The sequence below is a fragment of the Crocodylus siamensis genome, chromosome 1 (genome assembly GCF_052110815.1).
Source record: "Crocodylus siamensis isolate JL-2025a chromosome 1, ASM5211081v1, whole genome shotgun sequence".
NCBI classification, from domain to species: Eukaryota; Metazoa; Chordata; order Crocodylia; family Crocodylidae; genus Crocodylus; species Crocodylus siamensis.
This window is the reverse complement of record NC_143395.1, coordinates 212,766,497-212,790,768: the sequence shown is the minus strand read 5'-3', so window position 1 is coordinate 212,790,768 and position 24,272 is coordinate 212,766,497. Positions and strand designations below refer to the sequence as shown.

General features: G+C 45.1%; 1 protein-coding gene across 1 annotated transcript; it reads right to left on the bottom strand.

The window, feature by feature from the left end:
• Positions 1 to 1,291: 1,291 nt before the first annotated feature.
• On the bottom strand, positions 1,292 to 20,538 carry TIPRL (TOR signaling pathway regulator). Its single transcript, XM_090056141.1, has 7 exons — positions 20,353 to 20,538; positions 12,455 to 12,634; positions 11,015 to 11,114; positions 9,219 to 9,350; positions 7,792 to 7,887; positions 4,897 to 4,959; positions 1,292 to 3,394 (listed from the first exon to the last, which is right to left on the bottom strand). Exons 1-7 carry the CDS (start codon positions 20,451 to 20,453, stop codon positions 3,239 to 3,241), a joined length of 828 nt encoding a protein of 275 aa, XP_089912267.1. The 5' UTR covers positions 20,454 to 20,538; the 3' UTR covers positions 1,292 to 3,238.
• Positions 20,539 to 24,272: the final 3,734 nt, after the last annotated feature.

Below are 24,272 nucleotides of genomic sequence, written 5' to 3'. Positions count from 1 at the left end.
AGTGTACATCAGCTCTGAAATCTACACACCAATGCATTTCCCAAATTTCTGAAAGCAGAGCCCTCTGCTAATAAAAAAGAACCCCAAAAACTTTCCAACAGTAGTTGAGAAAGCTTCCAAACAAGTTCTTCAGGTCTCTGCTCTTGAAGTTGGGGATTCCCCAGTATTTTGGGAAATGCAACCCTACTGGTTTACATGTATGAAGCAGGTTTATCATGAGACCTTTTCAGATACTGGTAGTTATGTGGACTACATCTCTACTGTCACCCAAGTTTAAGGAGCACGAGTCATTCTTTTTTACTTCTCTAATGAAAGCTCAGACAAACAAGACTGTAAAATGTTCCATACGTTTTATTTAATGACAAGCACAAGTGTAAACCAACACACATTTGACCACAAAACAGCCACACACATGGCCCCCACCCAGTCTGTAGCCCATAAAACTGGCAGTTGCTTCTTTCCACTGGGAATCCTATACCAGAGATTTTTTCCCCCCTAAATACACCAACTTATTTTACTGCTTCATATGTATTCATCTACACAGCATAACAGAGTTAGTGACAAAAAAAGAAGCGACTCAGGTGGTGTTTTACTTTGCAGGGAATTCTGTAATAGGATCTTGTGATTTCTCTGAGGTGCATGTTCCACAGAAAGGCATAGAAGCCAGCACAGATGGAGCCACAAATGTCCAGTGTGGTCAAGAAAACTTTCAACCAATCAGAAAAGGTTAAGGTAATTGGAGGGCTAGATTACACAATACAACAAAAGTATAGTGCAGCACTTCTCAATACTATACATGGACTGTGACTCTCTCTCCATCATACTCCAGTGTTTGGTCAGGGCTGAGTGTTAACACTGACCAAACCTGAACCATAACATTTTTAGTTAGCAAATATAGGTACAGTATGTTTATGCTGTCACTCTCCCAACTCACTTTTCATCATTATTAGTTCAGCTTTTCATCATTATTAGTTCAATTATCAGCATTATTATGTTTAAAACATTTTGTTTTATAATTCCTAACACACTGAAAAGTGGTGTAAGCCTGAAATACAGTATAGCATTAAGAATGACTTGTCTACGCAAATAGGTCCTAATTGTTTCCTTCCTTCGCCTTTTTCCCCAATTCACTGAATCATCTCTAAATGTTTCCCTTTCCAAATTTATTGTACCTACATTCTTTCCTTACTAGCTTCACCCTTTTTATTCTGATCTGAAAGTCTGAGTGAGAACCAATCCATTCCTTCCCATACTCTGAAGTACTTGGGAATGTGGGGGGGGGGAGGGGGGGGAGGGAGGAGAGAAAGCAAATAAGTGCAAGCACTTCTCTGCCTCCCAGTGGCCACAAGCCTATAATTCATCCCTCATCTTAAATGATCCTAGACAACATCTGTCTGGGAGTTAATTAGTCTTGAAAGAACTAGTCTCATTCTCACCTCTAGTTTAAAAAAATGACACCAAAGTGGTTAATACTTTTGGATATTAAGTTAATCTTTTCCAAACATAAGGTTGATGGTATATTCAGGATAACCCACTTGCATCCTCACAAAACCTCCGAGGTAGGCATGTATCACTCCTATGGAGGTTAAGTGACCTGCTGATAGTCACCCAATGAATCAGTAGCAGAGCAAAGATTACTGTTTGCATTCCTGCCTTTCAGTCCCGGGCTTTACCTACCAGCCCATACTACCCCACTAAAAGGATGAAGTGAATCTTCAGAACAACAATAGCTGTCATTAAGATGCCTGTAGCTTTATTTAAAATGTTATTGTCATCTTAAAAACTATTATTTTAATTATTTTAGTTTTGCATTTAAAAAAAAATTAAATCTCAAAATGGGCCCACTCTACATTGCATATTTTAAATGCAAAGAGACAATAAGAAATACATGCTTGTTTATAAGATGATGACATTCAATTGTGTCCCATATCAGAATTATTGCTACCACCTTCAACTAGTAAATCAATTTAACAGAGGTATTTTTGCCACACCCAACACTTGTTTCCTGTACTCCATTCAACCTAAGTAATGGCACTAAACCAGTCGGTTTAACTTCCTTTTTCTCATGCCATAGCAGGAGTGTTTATTGTAATACAGGGTAAGTGTTTCTAGCTACAAAATGGTACCAAGTTTGAACAGGATAAATAAAATGTAAATGAATGCATTTCTGTTCATAGTAGGATTTACAGCAGGACAAAAAGTTTCAGGCCTGGAACATCAGACAGTGTTCCTTTAAGGCTAGATAAACCCCTGCATCTCTTAAACTGCCAATCCTCATCCCATTTAGGAACTGGAATTTTGTTTGGTTTTCTTCTCTAAGAATCCCAGGAATTTAGCTGTTTGATTCTCAGAGCAGTATAATCAGTTTATATTGGCACCAACTACATGGCATAGCTGCCAAAAAGACAAAAGTACAAAGCATTTCCATAACCAAGCACTGTGTCAGCAGTGCACCATGCAAGACCCACAGATGTTAGTGGCACCTTAAGAGGCTGAGCTGACTGACCTCAGAGAAAACTGGTATTTGACAAACTTGCCACTGTGTAGCTTTTTGCTGATTTCCACCTGTCACTTAGCTCCAAGTTAGCAGCTCCTAAACAAGGTAGCTTTTACCTTTCAGTAGTGTCTGACACTAATGCTTTGCACATTGCTGCTTTTTAAGCTATTCGTGACTAAAAGACTTAATAGCCTCTTATAAGATATGTGGATTTAAAATTCAGAGAAAGTACTTACACTGATTTGTCAGCTTGCACCCAAGAAGCCATGCAAGTTTTCTAAGGGAGAACTGAAGCTCAACCATACACACCAGAGAAAAAAAATCTTTTTGTAGAAGAACCCTGTATAAAAAATAGAGGCTTGATTCTGTGAATGATATTTGCCTTTTGATAGCAGAAGCAAAAATTTCTTCATGCAGAGCACTGGTAACGGAGGGTTCAGGCAACATACCAAATGTCTAAACTAAAAAGAGAACAAAAATTACTAGGGAGGGTGGGGAGTTTATTCTCCCGAGCCAATTAAGACTCCAGTTTACTATCAGTCCATTATTAATTTCAGATGCAGGTTTGAAATTAAAAAATAAAATAAAACACATTAGTGAAACCTGCCTGAAACGACATTTTAGGGCTACAGAAAAATTAGCCAAACTCTTTTTATTCCACAAATAGTGAAACCATGCCAATGGTAATCGTCATATGACCATATGGTCTCCAGAATGGGGGCCACGTAAGTCCACATAAAGTCACACTGATTTAGATTCCATGCATGTGGTTTCTGGTGATGGGGTAGGCTCAGGATCCACCTTCGCTGGGAATTCTAGCTTCTCACACACAGTCTCCTTTACAGGCAAGTATTGAGAAATTTCATTAGGCTCCGTGAACAGGGAAGGTGGAACATGCTAAGAAGCAAAAAATATTTTGGTTAGCAGTATGTAAATCATTAGATAAAGGAAGCTGCTCAAAATCAAGTTTAAGGATCACAGTTCAACTTCCACCGTGAAATTTTTAAGCATCAGCTTAAAAATCAGCTCTCTCCTTTTTGTTTACTTTATGAATTTAAATGCACTTGTAGTACTAAGTTCTGTTGATAGCAGTACAATTCTTCAAAGGGCTACAGAGCCCAGCACAGCTATCAGTAAAGTTACAGAACTCTGAACACACAAGGGGAGCAAAACCTGGTTCTAGAAAAGGTTGTTTTCTGACCAAAAGTGCACTAATTCTAAGAATTTAAAAGAGCAGGTCACATTCAAGCATCTTACACCAAGAATCAAGCAATTGAAAAAGACCAAGACATTTTATAAATTAGTTTCTCTGTGGGATCTTTGAGAGACAAAATAGCCACATTACTTGCACGAAGTTTCAAGGAAAAAGCTATTCTCATTTAATATAAGAGTACTTATAAAAGTACCTAGAAAAAAAGAGCACAGTCAAAAGCTGCTGGAATAAAGCCCACATTTCAGCCTGACTCAACGTGTGGGGCTGCTTATTGTTTCAAAGATTTAGAAACTATGAAACCTTAAAAAAGACTGAAGTTCTGAAATGAGTGAAAACTGTTTCCTCATTAATAGGCAGCTCTGCAAACTTAATTAAGGAAGTAAAAAAGGCATGTTTTCTGTATGTCTAACATAAAGCAGTTATAACAATTTCATAAAGGAATAAAAGAACATTTTGAAGAACAAAGAAGGGGAGAAACCAGCTCACTGACAGCTTTCTGGATTCAGGAACTTGGATTTACGGTAAACTGAATCAGACAGGCCAACAACTACATCCTGTAAGGGTTAGTCTTGTAGCACACAGCTTGCAGGGATCTCCAAGCGTTAAAAGACTCAGAACTTCTCTGAAAGTTTGGCCCAAAGGTTCCTCTGTAGACTGAGGAAACAAGGTTGAGAGAGACTGAATCATCTAAGTCTCATGTAAGCTGCACAGTCAAAAGGTGCAATCAGGAATGGAACTCAATAGTGATGACTGCTAATTCCAAATAATTGGACCTTTTACAGTCATTTTTGAAAGGGCTGTCCTGTTGCATAAATGCACTTTTTAAACTGTAAGCCAAGTCAATTATACAGTTTCCGAAAGTCATCTCAACGATGGACATCAGTATATGCACACAGTCAGTCTGTGAAATTCATTGCCACAAGAAACTGGAAGTACTTTAAGTTGTGGCTAAATAATTATATAAGTAATTGAATCTGTTTCCCCATTCAATCCACATCTCTTCACAAGAGTAATGTGATCTTATGCATGACAGACTAACTGATCATGAAACAGTACTACACAACTGGCCAGAAGAGTTTTGCCTCCCTGAAGACATCACGCTAAGCAGAGTTCTGATCTGGTGTGGCATTTCCTATGCCAGTCATAAGACAATAAAATTAGTGCATGTGAAAAATGTATTTAATACCTTTAAGCTTGACACTTTGCTTTCTCTAGATGTGTATTCTCGTATCATGTAGGACTTATCAGCCTAAGAAGAGAAGACAGGTGAAATAGTTACAAAAAACTATCTCCTACTATTCTAAGCATTTGTAAACTTTGTAAATAAACTAAATTTAAACACATCTGAATTTGACTAACTGAGAATTTTATTCAGTACAAAGGCTTGAAGTCAAGTTCATCGTGATAGGGAAAGAAATTTAATAATTTTGATCTAGAAGTCATTTATCTGTATGACAAGAATTTAGTATGCTTGTTCATCTTTAGATGAAATTCAGTTATTGACATTCTAAGGACAATGAAGGTGCTAGCAAGCAACGTTCATGCCAGCAATACCTTCAATTTTGATTTATGCATCACATGAGATGCTGGGGCTCAAGTACAATGTCAGGAATTACTTGCATGTTTGTCTAGAAAAACACATCACAGACACGTCCTCAAGCAGAGGGTAGTGTAGCATGCTCCAGGTGGCCGTTGAGTGACCTGCCAACGAAGGTGGCTGCCATCTCTCCTTTCAGTCTTTTTGGGAAACAGGTACACTGAATACAGCAGCCAGCCTTTACATGCTAGTGGCAACAAAAGGAATGTGACACCTCAGACAATTCCACATAATGAATCCCTGTCTCCAAATGCTTAACAACAGGCTTACGGAGTTCCATGACTTGAGAGGTAGAAGACTCATACTCTAAGGTAGCATCTCAAAGTGTGACTACAGTACAACAGATTCTAACTTCCATAGCACATTACCATTTTTGTCAAAGTGTTGTCTGCCATGGAGCTAGTGTTCTCAATGACTAAATCAGATGACAGCATTAAATAATGTTGAATTAAGATCCTACAGCAAGTTGTTCCCAGTTCCCTTTCCAGCAACAGCTAACCCAGTCCTTGTAGTCCCATAGTTTTCTACCTAGTACAGGGGTGGGCAATTATTTTGGGCAGAGGGTGACTTCATGAGGTTTGGTGACCTGCTGAGAGCTGCAAGGGGAACCCTGCCCCTTGATGATTGCCCCGTTTCCTGGCCACCACCTTGGGACCAGAAGTCCCACCCCTAACCCCTGACCTTTGCAACCAGAAATTCTCCCCTTGCCCCTCTTTCCCCTCCGAAATATTCTTGGGGGGGGGGGGGTGCCAACTTAGAACCTGAAGAAAACAAGTGATATACTAAAAGTCAAAAACCTACTATAACATATTTTAATTTTATTACAAGAAGATTGTCATGATTTGTGTTTATGTTCTGAAGATAGAGGTGACTGCATACCTCAAAAATAAATTCTTAGTCTTTTATATTGCATGGTGGGTGTGCGTGTATATAACAGGGCATGGGGGAATATGTGAGGGGGCATAAGGTACATGGCGTTTGTGGGGTGTGGCTCTTGAACACAATGGTCTCTGGAACACATTGTCCTCTCTTGCAGTTGATGTAGGCAACACTGGGAGGGGTGGCATTTGTGGGGTGTGAGGGAGGATGGGAGGGGTGTGGCGACCACCCCTTCACCCACTCCCTTTATGGCACAGCAGCAGGTGGAGGCGCTGGTGCCTGGCTCTGACCAGTGCTACACATTGCAGTGAGGAGTGCGGCCCCCGCTGGTCTCTCTCTATTGCTGGCATTCCCTGCACTTGCATGGCACAGAAGAGAAGCCCCAGGTGCTGGAGCCAGCTGCCTTCCCTGCCCCAGCTGGCTCTAGTGTCTGGGGCTTCCCTCCCATACAGAAGCCCAGTGGGGGCTGATGTGCAGCACTGGCCAGAGCCAGGTACCAGTGCCAAATATGAGCACCCTGCCTGCTGCTGCCCCCACTGCCTGTTAGGGCTGCACACCATTGGGGGGGGGGGGGGGAGTGTGGGAGGGGACCCCATGCCCCCCCCCCATCCTCCCTCACACCCACACCCTGCCAAGCTGAGCTCTGTACTGCCCCTGCCCCACTGGGCATGGGCTCCACACTGCCACCAGCCCCACACTCCTGCCCAGCTGCAGCCCTGCCCCTGCCACCCCAGCTTCCCTACTTGCTGGCCCGGAGGGAGTGGGAAGCCAGGGAAGCTTGCAGCAGCAACCCCACTGGGGGGGGGGGGGCGGGGGGGGGCGGGCGCACAGGTCCTTCTGCCCACAAGGGTAGGAGTGAGGCATAATAAGGTACGTTGAAGGTGGATGTAGGCACCTCGCAGATGGAAAGGCTGGGTAGGGTACAATTTGTTGCGGGGAGCCATGGGCTGGATGAAAGTGCCTGGTGGGCCGGATACAGCCCCATGGCCATATTTTTCCCACCCCTGACCTAGTATAATAGAAAGAGACCAACCACAACTTGCTTATGTATCTCAGAGTGCCTCAGAGACATGAATTAAGTTCCAACATCCCATCAGGTACGTTAGATATCAGAAACTGAAGCAAAAGGTAAATGAATTCCCCAAAAGTCACCACACAAAGTACTGAGAGCCAGGAACTCTGGCTCAGTTCTACATGCAAGCCCCCAAAACTCACTCCCTTCTCTGAAATAGGCAAATAAAAAAAAAAAAAGAGAGATGTGTGAATGTTGTTAGGAGTTGGAGGCTGGAAGAAAATAATAGAAAGTACAGTGTTGCACTATTCACTCCATGTGCAATTCCTCCTTTTCCTTGCCCTATGACCCGTCTGTCTGTTGAGATTATGAGTACTTCAGAGCAGGGAAAGGAGAGGATGCCGTATTTAGGCTCTTCCATAGTAGATCCATCTAATCTAACGAACTTGGATGTACAGTTCAGCCATCTCCTATTCGTTCAAGCATGAGCGCTGAACTGTTTCAACTTGTGCAGTTCATCTGACAGGAAGTAACAGTGAAAGCTGCTTCCTCCCAAGTGAAACATGAAAAACAGGTAAGACATGAACATTTACCTCATGATACAGCCTTGTATCATTCATCCTGATAAGCACACCATCAACTCGCAAGAAAAACCTCAACAACACAAAGAAGCTGGAAGGCATGACTCTCTGCAAAAAACAAGATATCATAATGTGTCATATGCACTATTTTACTGTGAAGCCAACATGATATATTTAAATATTTAGATCAGAGATTAAAATATCTGAACTTGAGCTATTTTTTCTACAATGTTGTTTTTAAAAGCAAATACCAAAAACTTTCCATCCTAGAATCTAAAATTTAGGCTGAAGCATGGACAAAGAGAAGATATATTAGCTAGCTGAGCACTAGACATCCTAAGCAGCCATTAAGTTTGTAATACAGGTCAGCATATTAGCCAGGCCTCATGCCTGCATCAAAAAGAGAAAAATCCCATAGTATTACTGTATTTACTTGCATACCTCATGCATCTTTCCCCCACCCCATCCTCAGATCAGCCCTTCAGAATTAGGTTGTGTATTTTAAATGTGAAAGTTAATTTTTCTTTACAAGCAGGAACAGAAGCATGGCAGTGCTGTGCTTTAATGGCTGCCACTTCTTTGGGGCCCAGCAAGCAGAAGGGGCAGAGTCCAGGCATACTCCTTTCACAGCTGCTAAACAATCTGCAGTAGCTATTGGCTGATCAACACCGCTTGCATCTAAAAGGAGCAACTGAGCAAGCTCAGGGCAAGTAGACTGCTGCATGCAGTCAGCATTACCTTGATGAGGCGCATAGTATGGAAACAGCATTTATTTACAGGAACTTATATAAAGAACTATTACAGTAATGAAGTAACAGCCTTCCTACTGACCTTGCAAGGGTCTGGAGCCTAGCCTTGTTGCTGTCCTGCCATACCAAGAAGTTCCTGTTGCCTCACCAAGACTGTTTTCTGGGATGCCACACTTCCTGGACAAATATGTTTCCAGGAGGACTAAATCCACGTCATACAGTTGGTCATGACTCTGGAAAAAACTCTTTTTCTCTATGTTCTGCCTTCCAAAAACAAGGTGTGTGTCTTATTTGCAGCTGTGTGTATGCAAGGAAATATGGTAATTTAAGGGGATTCCACGATCTCCTACCAAAGAAATGAATGTTGGAATATTGGTGTTAATATTTCACGCTTCTACTCCACTTACATATTCAAAGAGCAGAAAAAGACCCCCCTCTTCTGTAGCACAAGCTATATCTTCTAGAAAAGACATAGCAAAACAGCAGAGGTCTTATGTGTTAGAGAAATCCTTCATCAAGGTAGGACTAAAGGGGATGTGTTTCTTACTTATGGTGCGAATGTCAACTTCATTACTTAAGCTGAAAGAATTTTAAAATTTTAGGCACTGCATTTTGTGCTTTTAACTTCAACTTTACCTTGAAAGTAGTGTTATTCGTGGGGTTATATAAATGGGAAGTAATTCAACTCACTATTTTTACACTCAGACTTGAAACTCCATGATCATGAAGCTCATCTTCAAAGAGGAGAACTTCTTCGAAAAACATTATCTGTTCCCTGGCTTTCAATTTCTCTGTGTCTATATGGTCTGTTGTAGGAACCACCTAAAAAAGCAAGTTAGGATATCAAGGGGATGTTAAAAGACTGCAGCTTGTCTTCTGCTGGAAACCCTTCATTCTCCAATCCCCTACAGCAGGGGTGTCAAACTCACCTTCTACTTCAGGCCAAGTCTGGACCATGGGGATCCTTAAGAGCCGGATTCAGTCTGGGGCATGCAGAAACAGCAGCAGTGGCAGCTACAGCTCTGACCTGGAGCATGCAGCAGAGACAGCAGCAGCTTGGACTCTGACCTGGGGCATGCTGGTGGGCTCCATCACCCACTACATGCCCCATGCAGGAGCCAGAGCTGCAGCTCCATCTGCTGCAGCAATAGGCCTCGCTCCAGCTCCAGCATGAGGAACACAGTGGGGGCTGTCAGCCAGGGAGACAGTCTGTCACTACTGCTGCAGCCCTGTGTCAGCTCTCACTCGCTGTCCTGCCACTGACTGCCATGTCTGTCAGGCCCAAGGGACCCAGATTCTGCAGCAGAGGACATGACCCTGGCCATGCCCCCAATTTTCAGTGGCCTTGCCAGATGAGACAGATCGGCTTCACAGGCGTTATATTTGACACCCTTGCCCTAGAGTAAATACTCTTTAATTTATATGATACAGTCAAAGACCACCCCCATTCAAGCTTCTCACAACAAAAAAGTTAAAACATTCCAAGAAATATGTAACTGAGCAGGAAACTCTGTTTCAATGTCTCGCAGGCTGTCATCAGGCTGACTGGTGCAGGCTGAATGTGAGTTTTGCTCAACTTAATTTTAAAATAACAACTGTGACCAGTTTTGCCTGTGCTCTAGATTTCAAAACAGTGGGGAAATGTCAAGTCTACTACCATATTTCTGAAGACTTTGTGTATAAATAAGGTTGTAACTAACATAGCTTTGCCTCAAATTCTAGGACATTATGCAGATTTAACGAAAGCCTGTTCCATCCCTTTAATTTCACTGAAATTTTGGGTGTCTTATCTTTTTCCATATTCTGCTCTACATGCACATTTGAAGCTGCCTCTACCTTTCAAAAGGTATCAGACTCAGAGACACTGAGCCAATCACAGATACTCCAAAATGTTGCAAGTGTTTTATAATAATCTTAGTGGATTAAAAAGAATTATCTGTCTACAGGGGGATGACCGTTTAAAGTCAAAAAGGCACTAGAAAATTCAGGGTTCATTTAAATTGGTTATAACCTAACAGGGAGGGGTTGTGACAGAAAAGCCATGAGAACAATTTTCACTGTTTGCAAACTCAGAACCACTAATAGCCAAATCTAGGTTCACAGCCAACTAGTAACTGCATGAGGTTAGGGTACCACCGAATCATGCAAGACCATTAGCTTAAGTGTAACTGGGGAGTCCCAGGCTCTGGGAGGGAGTGAGGGATGTCCTTAAGTATTACGGGTAACTCCATATTTGTTCATGGAACAAATTCTTAAGATTTGTGGCGACTCAATTTTTATTAATAGATTTTGATTATTTGAACCATTCTTTGCTAAAAACAAAAAACCTAAAAAATAGACATTAAAAACACTCAGTAAACCTTCAAGAGCAGAAGCTCTTTGAAACTATGCAAATTCACATTCTAGATATGCTTTACTTTTCAGTAAAACAATATACAAGTAGGTTTATCAAAGTACCATGCAATAAACATTTAAAATGAAATCACCTTTAATTTTACAGCATCTCCTAGTAATGTTCCTTTGTAGTCCGTTGTGTAAGTCCAGTCATACGGTTTAACAACTTCCTTAGTATGTTCAGCTTCAGTCCTCAACAAGGGAAAAGAATACGCTACACTGTTATAAATATTAATATTAAAATACCACACATGGAAGATGCATGCTATATAGTGCCCACACTATTGTCCTTATTTTTCCTGTGCAGAAACTGTGTCATCAGGACCTATAGTGATTTTGAAGACTACCGCCCACTTTTCTAGAACTGTCCTGCTCCTAGGCGTGAAGACAGCATGCCCTCAAGCATGACATTGTCAGACACTGTACTCAGGAGTTTCAGCCTACCCTTTCACACATGAAGGACGTAGTGCATTAGCAGAACATATCTGATATTAAAATCAATAGTACAGCTCTCCTTAGACATTAGGATAAATCCAAATCTTCTTTGCACCAAAAACAACTTGACGACTACAGAACTCTGAACCAACATAAGTATATAAAAATTTTTAATGCTGGAAGGTTTTTTGTTAAGTTGACTTCAACTGGGGGACATTAACAGTCAATCTTGCACAACCAAGCCACTGAATTTTTTTGCCACTAATACTATTTGACAGAAATTAAGCATAGGTATGTCTAACATAGTACAAATACTATGCTGACATACTCTGAATTAGCAGCTTTGGGCACCAGAAGTAGTACAGTTACATGAACACTTCATTGCACTAGTAGATATACCATAGATGCGAAGTAAGACAACACTCATAAGAAGCAGGCGGCACATATAATGAATTACTCCAGTTTTCTAGATGGGGATACCAGGGTACAGACATGTTAAAAGACTTTAGATCTGAATGAATGAGTGAGAGAGAAACCAAATACAAAATGGCACCAAGAATCCTGGCTTCCAGCCCCTCTCCACCCTGCTATAAAACCCTGGCGTCATGCCCCTTCCCACTGCATGAATCAATGGCAATGCATAGGGGATGCACAGGGGGGCACATGAACCCCCTGACTGGCCATGCTCACTGCTTAGATGATGGGCAGGTAGGAGCGCCCCCTGTGCAATCACCGCCCAATCGCTGCAGTCGCTCCCTGAAGCAGCTGCAGTGAGTGGTTGCGGGGATCCCCACATCCCTGGGCAGTGAGATCAGCCGTGGGGGAACCCTCACCCCAGGCAGCGAGCTCAGGGTCCCCCCAGTCGGCAGGATCGGACATAGGGGACGCCCTTTCTCCCCACTCCCAGTCAACAACACATGCCCCCCTGACTAAGGTGGCACCAGTCACCCATGGCATGAAGAAATACCCAATTATTGCTTATAGCACTTGATGAAGTAGGTTGCTAGCTCTGACAGCTCAAGTCTCTCTGAACCAGTTAACTTCTAAGATGCCAGCCTGGTCTACCTGCTGCCAGTTATTGTGATAATAATGCTCACCTGCTCTCTTGCCACTCCTCTGCACAAGCCACTTTGATCATGCCTTGGTAGTTATTTACACATTTTAATGCATCTGTTGCATTGAACTCAATTCCAAAGCCATAATCGTGCACAATTCTTAGGATGTTGTCCCCAAACATCATTTCTGGGAGGGAAGGCATATGCAATTCTTCAGCTAACCTGCATGAGAGAGAGACAGATTAAATTATTAAAACAGTCATCTAATATTTCCAGGACTTTGTATTATGCCAGCCAGGCTTAGCTCGATTTAAGTGGTCTTGCCCCTAAATAAATGATAAATATTATTTAGGTAATGCCACCTTGAAATAAAATAAGATATGCACCATCAGCACATAATGCTCTGTGGAAACTTTGCATTTGCCCCCCAGTTTGACAATTTGATATTTCCTGTAGGGACATCACCTGGGAAAGGCAATCATATTGCAAAGATATTCCAGTATCTCTCCCTCTACCTTGGCACTTCAAGAAATTTTTATAAACAAGGAAGTTCAGTTTAGCATCCCTTTAGAGCAAGTTAAAATTGAGGCAGCTTTCAGAATAGAAACAGTTGCATTGGAACGGCTGTCTCAGAAGGCTTGGAGGGAACATATTTTTATATATGTTCATAGAAATCAGGTTTTTCACAGGACTTTCCACCTACTGTACTTCAAAGAGCACCACTTCTCCAATCAGCTGTGTGGGACTACTGATGAGTTTCAGCTTATCAGAGAAGCAATGGCCTTCAAGATAAAAGCCACAGGAAAGAGCCAAATAGCTCATCCTTAATTCAGCAGCCTGCCATGATTTAAAAGGTTTGTAAACCAGCCAAATGAGAATGATCTGGGGTCTAATGAATTATTTATACTAGGACAAACCAAGAAGCTTCAACCACAAACTATGACCCCTTGAGGTAAGGAGTGTTCAAACAGAAAATATAGTTAATCCCTTACACACTCTCTCAAAGCTTCTGCCCCATACCTTTTACTGCCTCCTCTACTTCTGCAAATTACATGCTATTCACAGACACGCCACACAACACCTCCAACAGCTTTAAAATTCTCCCAACTCTTTAACTTCTTAATTAAAAAAAAACTAACATGAGTAAAAAGAAAATAAGACACAAAAAGCATGAAATATAGTCGAATAAAGATGAGATGGAAAAGGTAAGAGAACCAGATAAACGCTGCAAATTTTAATGCTGGCAACAATTTTTTCCCCAGAAATAATTTGAGAGACAGGCCTAAACAGGTGGATTAGGTTGATAGCATTCCACAGAAATGCAGGAATGGAAAGGAGCTTCATGAACCATTACATGCAATCCTATGCATTGGTAGCCATTTATTAACTGAAGGAATGTCCAAAATCACCACTTCAAACCCTCAACTATAAGGATAAGGTGCAAAATCTGAAACAAACACACCCTACAAAATGTCATAGGCAAAAGCAGGGGTGACCAGAGTGCAAAGACAGGGAAGGAATTGGTTAACATATGCTCAGAAGAACCTAGGAAAAGGACCGTGTCTCATGCTATGAAGAAAAGCAAAAAACGCAGTCCAGGCCAAAAGGTTTGTTCCTCCACTCCCACTCAGAAGATACGACCTTTTGATGAAGTATAGGCCACAGAAGTTTCCTGCAGGCCTGGACTCAACAGATCATGCCACAACAGCCACCTCCTTGGCAAGAACTTGAACCCTGGATGCCCAGATTAAGTCTGAGGCTCTACCACCTGAGCTACCCCACACGGCATTCCACAGAATGCAAATGCACTGTCTTAATTAAATGAAAAATAGTAATGGAGAATGAAACCCTAAATCTTAAACAGAAGAAATGCAGTACTGACAATATGCTGAGTGTCACTATTTCAACTAGTGCAACATTTCCAAGTTGGAGGGACTACCCCTAGGGCAGAAGAGAGTTCTGTTGCCAAGACAAATTCAGTCCTTTACTTCCCTAATAAAGTTGTTAATGCTTTTTCTGATTTTGGCATTGCTCTGTTAAGAATAAGATTCTACTTTGGGTTATATTCCCCATACTCTTAATGCCCAAACAATAAAAACGCAAAATAGGAAGAAAAAAAAGCCAGCCAGCCAACCAAACAAAAACAAATATTCATAGAAAGTGGATGTTTTAAAATGTAAAATTGTTTCAGAGCAATTAAACTGAATAACTTGACTAATTCAGGTCAGGTTTGTCATAGGGAACATGTACCAGCATTAAGACATTTGTTTGCAGTAAGTATTTCTGGATCCAATTTTACCTCCCCAAATCTTCAGTGCTTTTTCAATTTATCATTAAGACACTCACATCCCATATGCCAGAAAATATTGTCTTGTTTAGCCTCTCAAAATGTGGGATTATTCACAGATTAATAGAATGTAGGTTGGAAGGGACCTCACAAGATCATCGGGTCCAGCCCCCCTGCACCAAGCAGGATAGACAACTGAGGTCAGGTGACTCTAGCAAGGTGTCCATCCAGTCTCCTCTTGAAGATTTCCAGGGTAGGTGACTGCACCACCTCTAGAGAGAGATTATTTCACAGTCGGGACACCCTAGCTGTGAAGTTTTTCCTAAAGTTAAGCCTGAAACGGTCTTCCAGGAGTTTGTGACCATTGCTCCTGGTTTTCCCCAAAGGTGCCCTGGTGAACGGTTGTTCACAGAGCCCTGGATGTAAGCCTCTGGTGTAGCAGTAAGCTGCTACCAAGTCCCCTTTCAGACTTCTTTTCTTCAGGCTGAAGAGTACCAGATCCCTCAGCCTTACCTCATATGGCTTGCCATGCAAGTCTCTGATCATATGGGTAGCCCTTCTCAGGACTCTTTTGCCCTTCTTCACATTCTTGTTGAAGTGCAGCACCCAGAACTGGACACAGTACTCCAGCTGTGGTCTCACCAATCCTGAGTACAGCAGAAGAATCACTTCCTTAGTTTTGCTGGAGATGCACTGATTGATGCACGCCCTGGTTATTTGCCCTGGTGGCTACAGCGTAGCACTGCTGGCTCAAGTTCACACCGTGGTCAATTATTACTCCCGCATCTCTTTCATTCATAGATTGTTAGGGGCTGAAAGGGACCTTGTAGATCACTAGGTCCAGTCCCCCTGCACAAGGCAGGAAAAGACAACTGGGGTCAAGTGACCCCAGTGAGGTGACTGTTCAGCTTCCTTTTGAAGATTTCCAGGGTAGGTGACTGCTACACCACTAGAGGGAGTTTATTCCACACCCTAACTGTGAAGGAGTTTTTGCTGGAATTGAACCTGAAGTGGCCTTCCAGGAGCTTGTATCCATTGCTTCTGGTCTTCCCCAGGGGTGCCCTGGTGAACAGCTGTTCACCAAGTTCTTGATGTACTCCCCTGATGTAGCAGTAAGCCACTACCAAGCCCCCTCTCAGCCTTCTCTTCTGTAGTCTGAAGAGGCCCAAGTCCCTCAGCCCCTCCTCGTATGGCTTGTCTTGCAAGTCCCTGATCATACAGGTGGCTCTTCTCTGGACCCTCTCAAGTTTTTCCATGTCCTTGTTGAAGTGCACTACCCAGAACTGGACACAGTACTCCAACTGTAGTCTCACCAGTGGGGAGTACAGTGGGAGTATCACTTCCTTAGTTTTGCATGAGATGCAATGGTTAATGCATGCCAGCGTGTTGTTTGCCCTGCCGGTCACAGCACTGCACTGCTGATGGTCAGATTGCTAGTGCTCATCAGATTGGTGCTGCCAAGCCTGTAGGTGTGCCAGGGATTGTTCATCTCCAGGTGGAGCACTTTACATTTCTCAATGTTAAACCTCATGTGGTTCTGACCCGCTCAACTTGCCAGCCTATCTACATCTGCCTGGATCTCTGTCTTCAAGCATGATCACTCTTCCCCATAACCTGGTGTCATCCGTGAACTTGGCCAAAGAGCTCTTCACCCCCACATCCAAATTACTGATGAAGATGTTAAAAAGCACTAGTCACTTCTTGCCAAGACACAGATCCATTCAGTAGAATTCTCTGGGTCCTACCCCACAGCCAGCTTCCTATCTACCTGCTTTCAAGCAGTTAAGCCAATTTTCTAATGAGAACATTGTGGGAAAGCAAATCAAAAGCTTTTTGGAAGTCAAGGTATACAATGTCGACCTCCTCTCTCTTATCCAGATGGCAAGTTACCAGATCATGAAAAGAAATGAAGTTGGTAAGACAAGACCTGCCCATAACTAAGCCATTCTGGTTGTCACTCAGAATCCTACCTTTCCAAAGCATATCGCACATGGATTCCATGATAAAGGTTTCCAGAAATTTCCCTGGGATAAAAGTTAGGCTAACTGACCTACAGTTACTCGGCTCCTCCTTCCTTCCCTTCTTGAAGATGAGCATAATATTGGCGTTCTTCCAGTCCTCAGGGACCTCCCTGGAGTGCCATGAGTTTTGGAAGAGCTTTGCCAGCAGTTCCGTGATGACTTTGGCCAACAACTTCAGCACTCTTGGATGAAGTTCATCCAGGCTTGCTGATTTATGTCTAATTTTTTTAACTGGTCACACACCAGTTTTATGGCAATAGTAGGAAGGCGGTCATTCCTACCCTGCTCTTTCTGTACCTTATCTGGCATGTTTTTCCCCTTGGCCCTGTAAAAGACTGAAGCAAAGTAGTTATTCAGGAGTTCAGTTTTCTCCTGAGCACTGGTAACCAGCTGTCCTAAGTTGTTGAGCAGCAGCCCCACACTCCCACTTGTTTTCCTCCTGCTTCCTACATACCTAAAGAAGGAATTATTGTTGTCCTTGATCCGTGTTGCTAATTTTAACTCAGTTGCTGCCTTAGCCCTTTTAATGTGATCCTTACAAGTGCAGGCCATTGTTGTATAGTCCTTCTTGGGGCATGCCCCAAGCTTCCATTGTTTGTATGCCTCTTTCTTCTTTCCTAAGAGGACCGTGATTTCCCTGTTTAGCAGAGGTGCACCGATACACTGGCCTGATATCAAATTGGCACCAATATAAAGAAAATGTAATACACTGGAAATTGGCCCAATAATTTGGCCAATAAGTAGCCTGTGCATGCGTGCTGCCACAGTGCAGTGCAGCACAGGCAGTGAGGAAGGAGCACAACCTGGCAGCATGGAGAGCCACCTCCAGCTAGCAAGTCTGGTATGGGGGTGAGGGAGGGAAGGAAAGGCGGGGGGAAAAGGCATGGGGGGGCAGATCAAGGCCCCTGCGGGGAGGGAGGAGGGGTGCTGGAGCTGGGATAAGTGCTGCCCAGCTGGGGTGGGGCAGGTGTGGGACAGAGCTGTGGTTCGTCTGGAGGGGTGCAGGAGCAACTCCCACCACTGCACGCAACTCAGCTGGGAGCTGTTGGTTTGGTGGCTTGTGCAGCACTTGCCTGCTCTTCCCGCAGCTCGTCCAGGAGGGCACAAGGGGTGTGTGCACCCCCAGATCTGCATGGGGTGGGCTGGGGCTGTGCCACGCTCTTCCTGGATGGGCAGAGCTGCGAGGGGGCTGTGGTGAATTCGTGGCTGCAGCAACACCCGGCCTTGAGCAGACCCAGGGGCACCTCCCGTGCCCTCCCAGACGGGCCGCAGGATGAGCAGGTGAGTGCCAGATGAGCCACCGGACCAGCAGCTCCCAGCTGAGCAGTGCGTGGCAGTGGGAGCTGCCCCTGCAGCACTTCTCCTACTAGTGACCTGAGCTTGTTGAAATTTGCATTTTTGACGTCCAAAACTTCAATCCTTCTGAATCCTTCTATTCTTCTGAAATACCAAAATATTCCTTCAAAAAAACCCTGAGAGAGAGAGAGACAGAGAGAGAGAGAGAGAGAGAGAGCGCGCACTCCTACGGAAGGGTATCTAAGCATTCTCCTGCCCATTTTAGAAATAGCTCTGTTTGTTAATAATGGGAACTTCCATCAACTGACTGGCTCAGGTGTCCTTGAAAATTGACAGTTAATCTCCGAATAAAGGAAAAGTGCCAATATCACTAAAAACTCTCATCCTTCTGAGGCAGTCTCAGAAGACATGCAAAACACTGACTGGGCCATAAATTCAGAATCATGCTTGAGGAATACTGGTACAGTATTGCTGGAAAGCTTGACCAAGTACCATGTCTGGGGTACCTCTACACAAGCCATTTAACATGCAACAATAAACCATGGAGCTTATTGTTCTGCAGTTTATTGCTTCCAGGTGCACGGTTTACACGTGTGCCTGGACTGCAGCACATTGAACTGGGTCACAGCAGCCCCAGCTGGCAAGGAGTCACAGAGGGTGAGAAGATCAGTCTGGCAGCCCAGGACTGCTCCAACCAGGCTAACATGCTGCAGAGGGGCTGTCTGGGACACGAGGGTGCTTCAGTGTGGAGCTAGGCAGCAGGCAGCCATCTGGCTCAGCATCTACATGTGTGCGCTGCTGCGCAAAAATAAACTCTGCAACTCTGCTGCTGCAGAGTTTCTTGGTTTCATGTGCCCTACTAGGGGTAAACATGTAGATGCCAAGATGTTTACTGCACAGTTAATTAATGAACTATGCAGTAAATGTCTCCTGCAGATCCATGCCTGGTGAACTTGATCTGTTCCATCTAGAGGCACACCAATACATCTAGACCAGCACCCTGTCCCCTCCCTCACCACAGGACACTGATGTGTCCTGCCCTCCTCCCCTTCCACCACACCAGACTTACCAGCTGGAGGCAGCTGTATTGGAAACTGGATTGGTATCGGCCGATATGCCTCCTTAAATATGGGCTATTGGTATTGGCCCCAAAAATCTCTATCAGTGCACACCTAGTTCCATCTCCTCTAGCTATAATGGCTTTGCAGAGATATTAAGTGAAGAACTGTAGCAAAAGTTATTTTGGGCATTCACTAAAGCAAAAAGCACTACCTCAAACAAAGGGAGATGATAGGGTGACCGAGATGCTATTTTTGCACTTTTCAGACCTCATTATTTCATCCATTGGTGCTTGCAAATGTAATTTTTAAATTAATGTTATGCAAACGAACAGCGTGCTTAAGAGACATTATGACACGCAAATGAATCCCAAAAATCAAAAACAACGTGAACAAGAGATATGCGCGAGTCGAGGCCGTTTCTGGAGGATATCTTATACTGGATCAACTGCATGCTTGGGACACACTCATATAAGCTTTTAATTCAATGCACTAGCTTTCAGAACAGACATACTATTAGCAAAAGGTCAAGAAAGGCTGTGGTCTGATCTGAGGCCTTAAAACAACCACATTTAGTTACCACTAAGGTCCAATGCTGTTGGAAGCATCTGAACCATTTTCAGAGGTCAGCGATGTATTTCCAGCAGTGGCCTGGAATGACCTGGCTTGGTCTGAGGAAGGCTGGTGCTAGGACCCAGCCGCATCAACGTGCGGGCAAGGCCCATGCTGCCAAAGCCGCGTGGCTCCAGGCTGGATCCAACAGCTCCATGGGTCAGACACTGGCCATGATGCCAACTCGAGTTTAGACACCTGTAAATAGCTATGACCACTCTGACAGAGGCCTCATGCACCCATTTGTTCATGTTGTTTTTGATTTACAGACCCAGAGCTAGCTGCCACAAGGGGGGCAGGCCTATGAAACCCCAAGCAGCACCACACATCCCAGGACCCCGGGGTCAGAGGGGAACCAAGGCAGCCCTGCCCCTCACACCAAAAGGCAGACTGACTCATCACAGGGGAAAGCCCCAATGCCACCTCCACTCATCTCAGCCCTTGGCTCTCAGGCCCCACTGTTTTTTGTTTTTTCATTCCCCAGAGCTCCCATGCTTGCCTTGGCGGCCGCTGATCCTTCCCGGTAGCTGCCGCAGCCCCTCCGGACCCAACCCTCAACAAAGGGGCTGCCCACTCCCCAGGAAACCCCACGGCGGAGACGGCTCTAGGCCCTGCTCACCCACCCCCGGAGAGAAGACAGCGCCCGCCCGCCCCGCGCCGCCCCACCTCTCGACCCGAGCCGACTTCATGATGTGGGTGCGTGCGGCGCTGAGCCTCCAGGGCCCGAAGGTGAAGTCGCGCCGACTGCTCTGGAAGCCGGGGTGCATGGCGGCGGCGAGGAAGCGGACGACGAAGCGGCAGCCAGGCTGCAGCTCCAAAACCACCGGAACCGCCCTCTTTGCCCCTGCTTCCACTTCCGGAGTCACCGGAAACCAGCGTTACAGCGCTAGGCATCGGAAGCAGAAAAGGCGGAAGGGGGGGCTCACGTGATACGGCCCGAGTGAAGTCATCGCGGCGGTTGCCATGTTGAGCCCCGTGACTGGGTTGGGGGGAGGTTGTACTCTCAGCTGAGGAGCCAGGGTGGGGGGGGGAGCGCTTGGGGCCCGGTGTTGCCTGCGGTATGTTTGTTATCCTGTTTGTAGGATAATTTCCACCCTTATACGATGTACAATAGATCATACTAAAAGTGTTGACAATATAGGTTGTAGCCATGTTGGCCTAAGGACATAGGCAGACAGGGTTCTTTGGGTGAATGATATCTTTTATTGGACCAACTCAAATAGTTGGAAAATGTTTTCCAACTATTTAAGCTGGTCTTATAAAAGATATCAGATTTACCCAAAAAACCTTGTCTGCAAAATGTAGGATAACTTTTGAGGCGGTTAATTGATAGAGCACTTGCAAAATCCAAGGCAGGCAAGCTGCTTTGGGTAGTTGTGATATCTTTTGTTGGGCAGCTGGTCTCATACAAGATAGCACATCCACCCAAAGAAGCTTGCCTGCCTATGTCCTTAGACTAGCACAGCTACAACCAGCACCCCTGTAACAATACTGAATCCAAGGCACTCAGGGAGTCTTCACCATCTCTGGGGTCTGCTGTCAGCACTTCCTTGGGACTGCTGGCCTCAAAATAAAGAAATGCTTCCACCTGGATGATGCAGTTCTTGCTCACTCGCTGGCTAGTTATAGTGAGCAATATGAAGTAAATCTGGAGACATATTTGCATACTTATTTCCACACATTTTTTCCCCCCCAGTATACAGTTGTTTTTCAGAAAATGCAGTCATTTTGAGCTTCCAATACTAATATTGAAGGTCTGGCAATGCTGCTCATGTCTGAGCTGTGCTAGCCCCAGCACAGAGCCTGGACGAATGGCAGCCCCAGGCCAGTGGGACCAGGAGCTCATAAGTACACAAGCCGGGCCGCACTGAGTCGGCCCAGCGGCACAGCTAGCCAACCCTGGCAAGGAGTAAATGCTGTAGAGAGAGTGCACCCAGCAGGATTGCTCCAGCCCCTTCTACCCTAGTCAGTTGCCTCCTTGGCATCTGCCACTCACTGGCTGCCTCCAGCTCCAGGAGCTGCAACACATAGTTTGTTGCCTGGCGTGGAGAGGCAGTTGCCAGCTGTGGGGAGAGTGACCTGGAGGTGCCTCCTGACTGCCCCAGAAGTTCTGGTTGCACAGCTCCCTGTAACTTTTCATTTATGCACTTCCCATCTGTGGCCCCACCAAGCTCTGGGACCTGCTGGTCAATCTTCTCCTGGCCCTAGCTATGTTGGCAATATACCTGACTGGGAAGGAGGCACTGGCTGGCAGGGCTCCTGGCACGGGTGTCTGGTGCCTCTTGAGCTCCAGTCAGCGACCGGGGGGGGGCCCCGGCCGGCGTGTCCCCTGCCGGCTGATCCCACTGTCCAGTGTGTGTGGGGGGGGGTCCCCTGATGGTCCCCTGCACCTGATCCCACTCACTGTAAAACCAGCCATGCCCACTCCCATGGCCACTTCCAGAAGTGCTGCTTTTGCTGGTGGCCCCGCTCCCCAGCTGGCACTTACAGTGGGGGCACTGGTGCTCCCACCTGCCCTCCTGCCCTCCCGCTAAACAGGGAATGTGGCCTGACGGGGTGCATCGGCACTCTCGGGGTGCACGTGCACCAGCTTGTATCCCCTATGTGGCCCCTGGGGTCCAAGGGCTGTTTTCCTGTCCCTGGTGCATTCATGTCTTTGGGCAGTTTCATTGGGCAGCATCCACTGGCTTCTTGGACTTCTTGGAGGGGCAGTGGGCACTGTACAGTCTGCTCTGCTCAGTGCCCTCGTTTTGAACCTGTGATCTTTACCCCCATCCCTGTTTTGTCTTTTATTTGTCCCACAACTTCAGTTGACTCATACCCGATAGCCAGGGCTGGGCACAGGCATGGGCGAACCAGGCGACCACCCAGGACCTGAACAGAAAGGGGGCCCGAAAATGGTATTTTTTTCCCATTGTCTGATTATTATTATCATTATTTCTGGCAAAGGAGGGCATGATACTAAAAGTTCGCTGGGGGGCCGCCGGATGTCTAGGTAAAGTGCTGCCAATAACAGTGTATTAAAGGGGTGCACTAACTTGCTCTGTGGGCATAAGGCTCACACTCCCAATACAAGTCAAATCAACCTGGTTGCACCAGACACCTTCCTCAAGTATGCCAGGATGCAGCCCTTTTCTGCCTTCTCCAGAACCTCCTGCTGATGTTCTGGCTGTATACTTCTCCTTGCACTTTTTTAGTTACGTACTCCCCCCACATCCACAGTCTTACCAAGCACTGTGATGTCCTGGCTAAGGTAGCCAACTACAAGACCAGGAAGGAAGTTCTGACTGAAGTATCCAAGCAAGCATTGAGTTGTCTTCCTTTCCTCTGCTCACTCCTATAGGCAGGGTTTCATTGTTCAGCAAGCATCCACAGGTTCCCCCAACTCATTCAGGGAGCAGTGGGCATTGGCCACTATGCTCTGCTCACTGTCCCCTTCCAGCACCCAAGTTATTAACCTATGACCTCAGTCCCCCCTCTTTATTTGTCCCCTAGAATTAGTTGATGTGCACCCAGTGTCCATCCTTATTAAGGGAGACTTATAGTATTCCCTGATGGTCCTCAGCCCGTAATTTTTCAGTACATCAAATAGGCTTGATGGCATCAGAGCCAAAAGCAAAATAAAGCTGATCAGAGAATGAAGAAGCTTTTTTCCAGGCCAGTCAGGTATGTGCGCAGTTGTTCCAATAAAAAATGTTACCCAAAGCAACCTGTCTTGTCCATAATTCCTGGACTAGTATGGCTACATCACTCTAACATTACATGTACACTCACGATAGTTTTGCTCTGAGAAAAGTTCATGTTTTTTCTGCCTCAGATTCATTTTAAGATTTGAGCAAAATATTTACAAAAATGTGATAACCTAACCTCTGGCAGTGCCTGTGTCTGGGAAATGACTGACAATCTGCAGTCTTAACCAAACTGCTGCCTGAATCATATAAAATTATTAGATGCTGGTCAGGTTTTGGACTGACAGAATAGACCCATAGGGAAATCCCTTGCATATCGGTAGTGTAGCTTGAAATACATAGCCTAATATTTTTTTTCTGCGCAGGGGTGTGCCTCAGCAGTGGCCAGGGTTTGAAAGAGGATATTGAAGTAGAAACCATAGTGCAAGGCACTCCGTCTACTCTAAATCACAGGGCAGTTAAAAGATGGTCTTGTAAGGCTGCAGTAAGAGCTGTCCCCATGGCTGTTCACATCTGTACGAGGGGCCGTGCCAGCATCTGGAGAAACCCAGCATTAAGGAGTCACAAAGATGGTATCTTTGCCCCATCAGACTTGGATCTTCTATATTGCATTTCCAGAGGATCACAGCACAGAGTCTGATAAAACACCTTGCAGATTTCATCTTTAACAGCAGTGTTTGGGCTTAGAGCATTTAGAGCAGGGGAGGGAAATTATTTGGACTGGAGGGCTACCTAGGGAGTTTTGGTGACCTGTTGCAGGCTGGGTCAGCACCCCCGCTCCCTGGCACACCAGGCTAGCGCCACCCCCTGCTGTGAAACCTCACCACAACTCCCTAAGAAGCTCTGCCCTTGGGACCAGCCCCGAACTATCAATACCTGGTGATCGGGGCCCCAGGG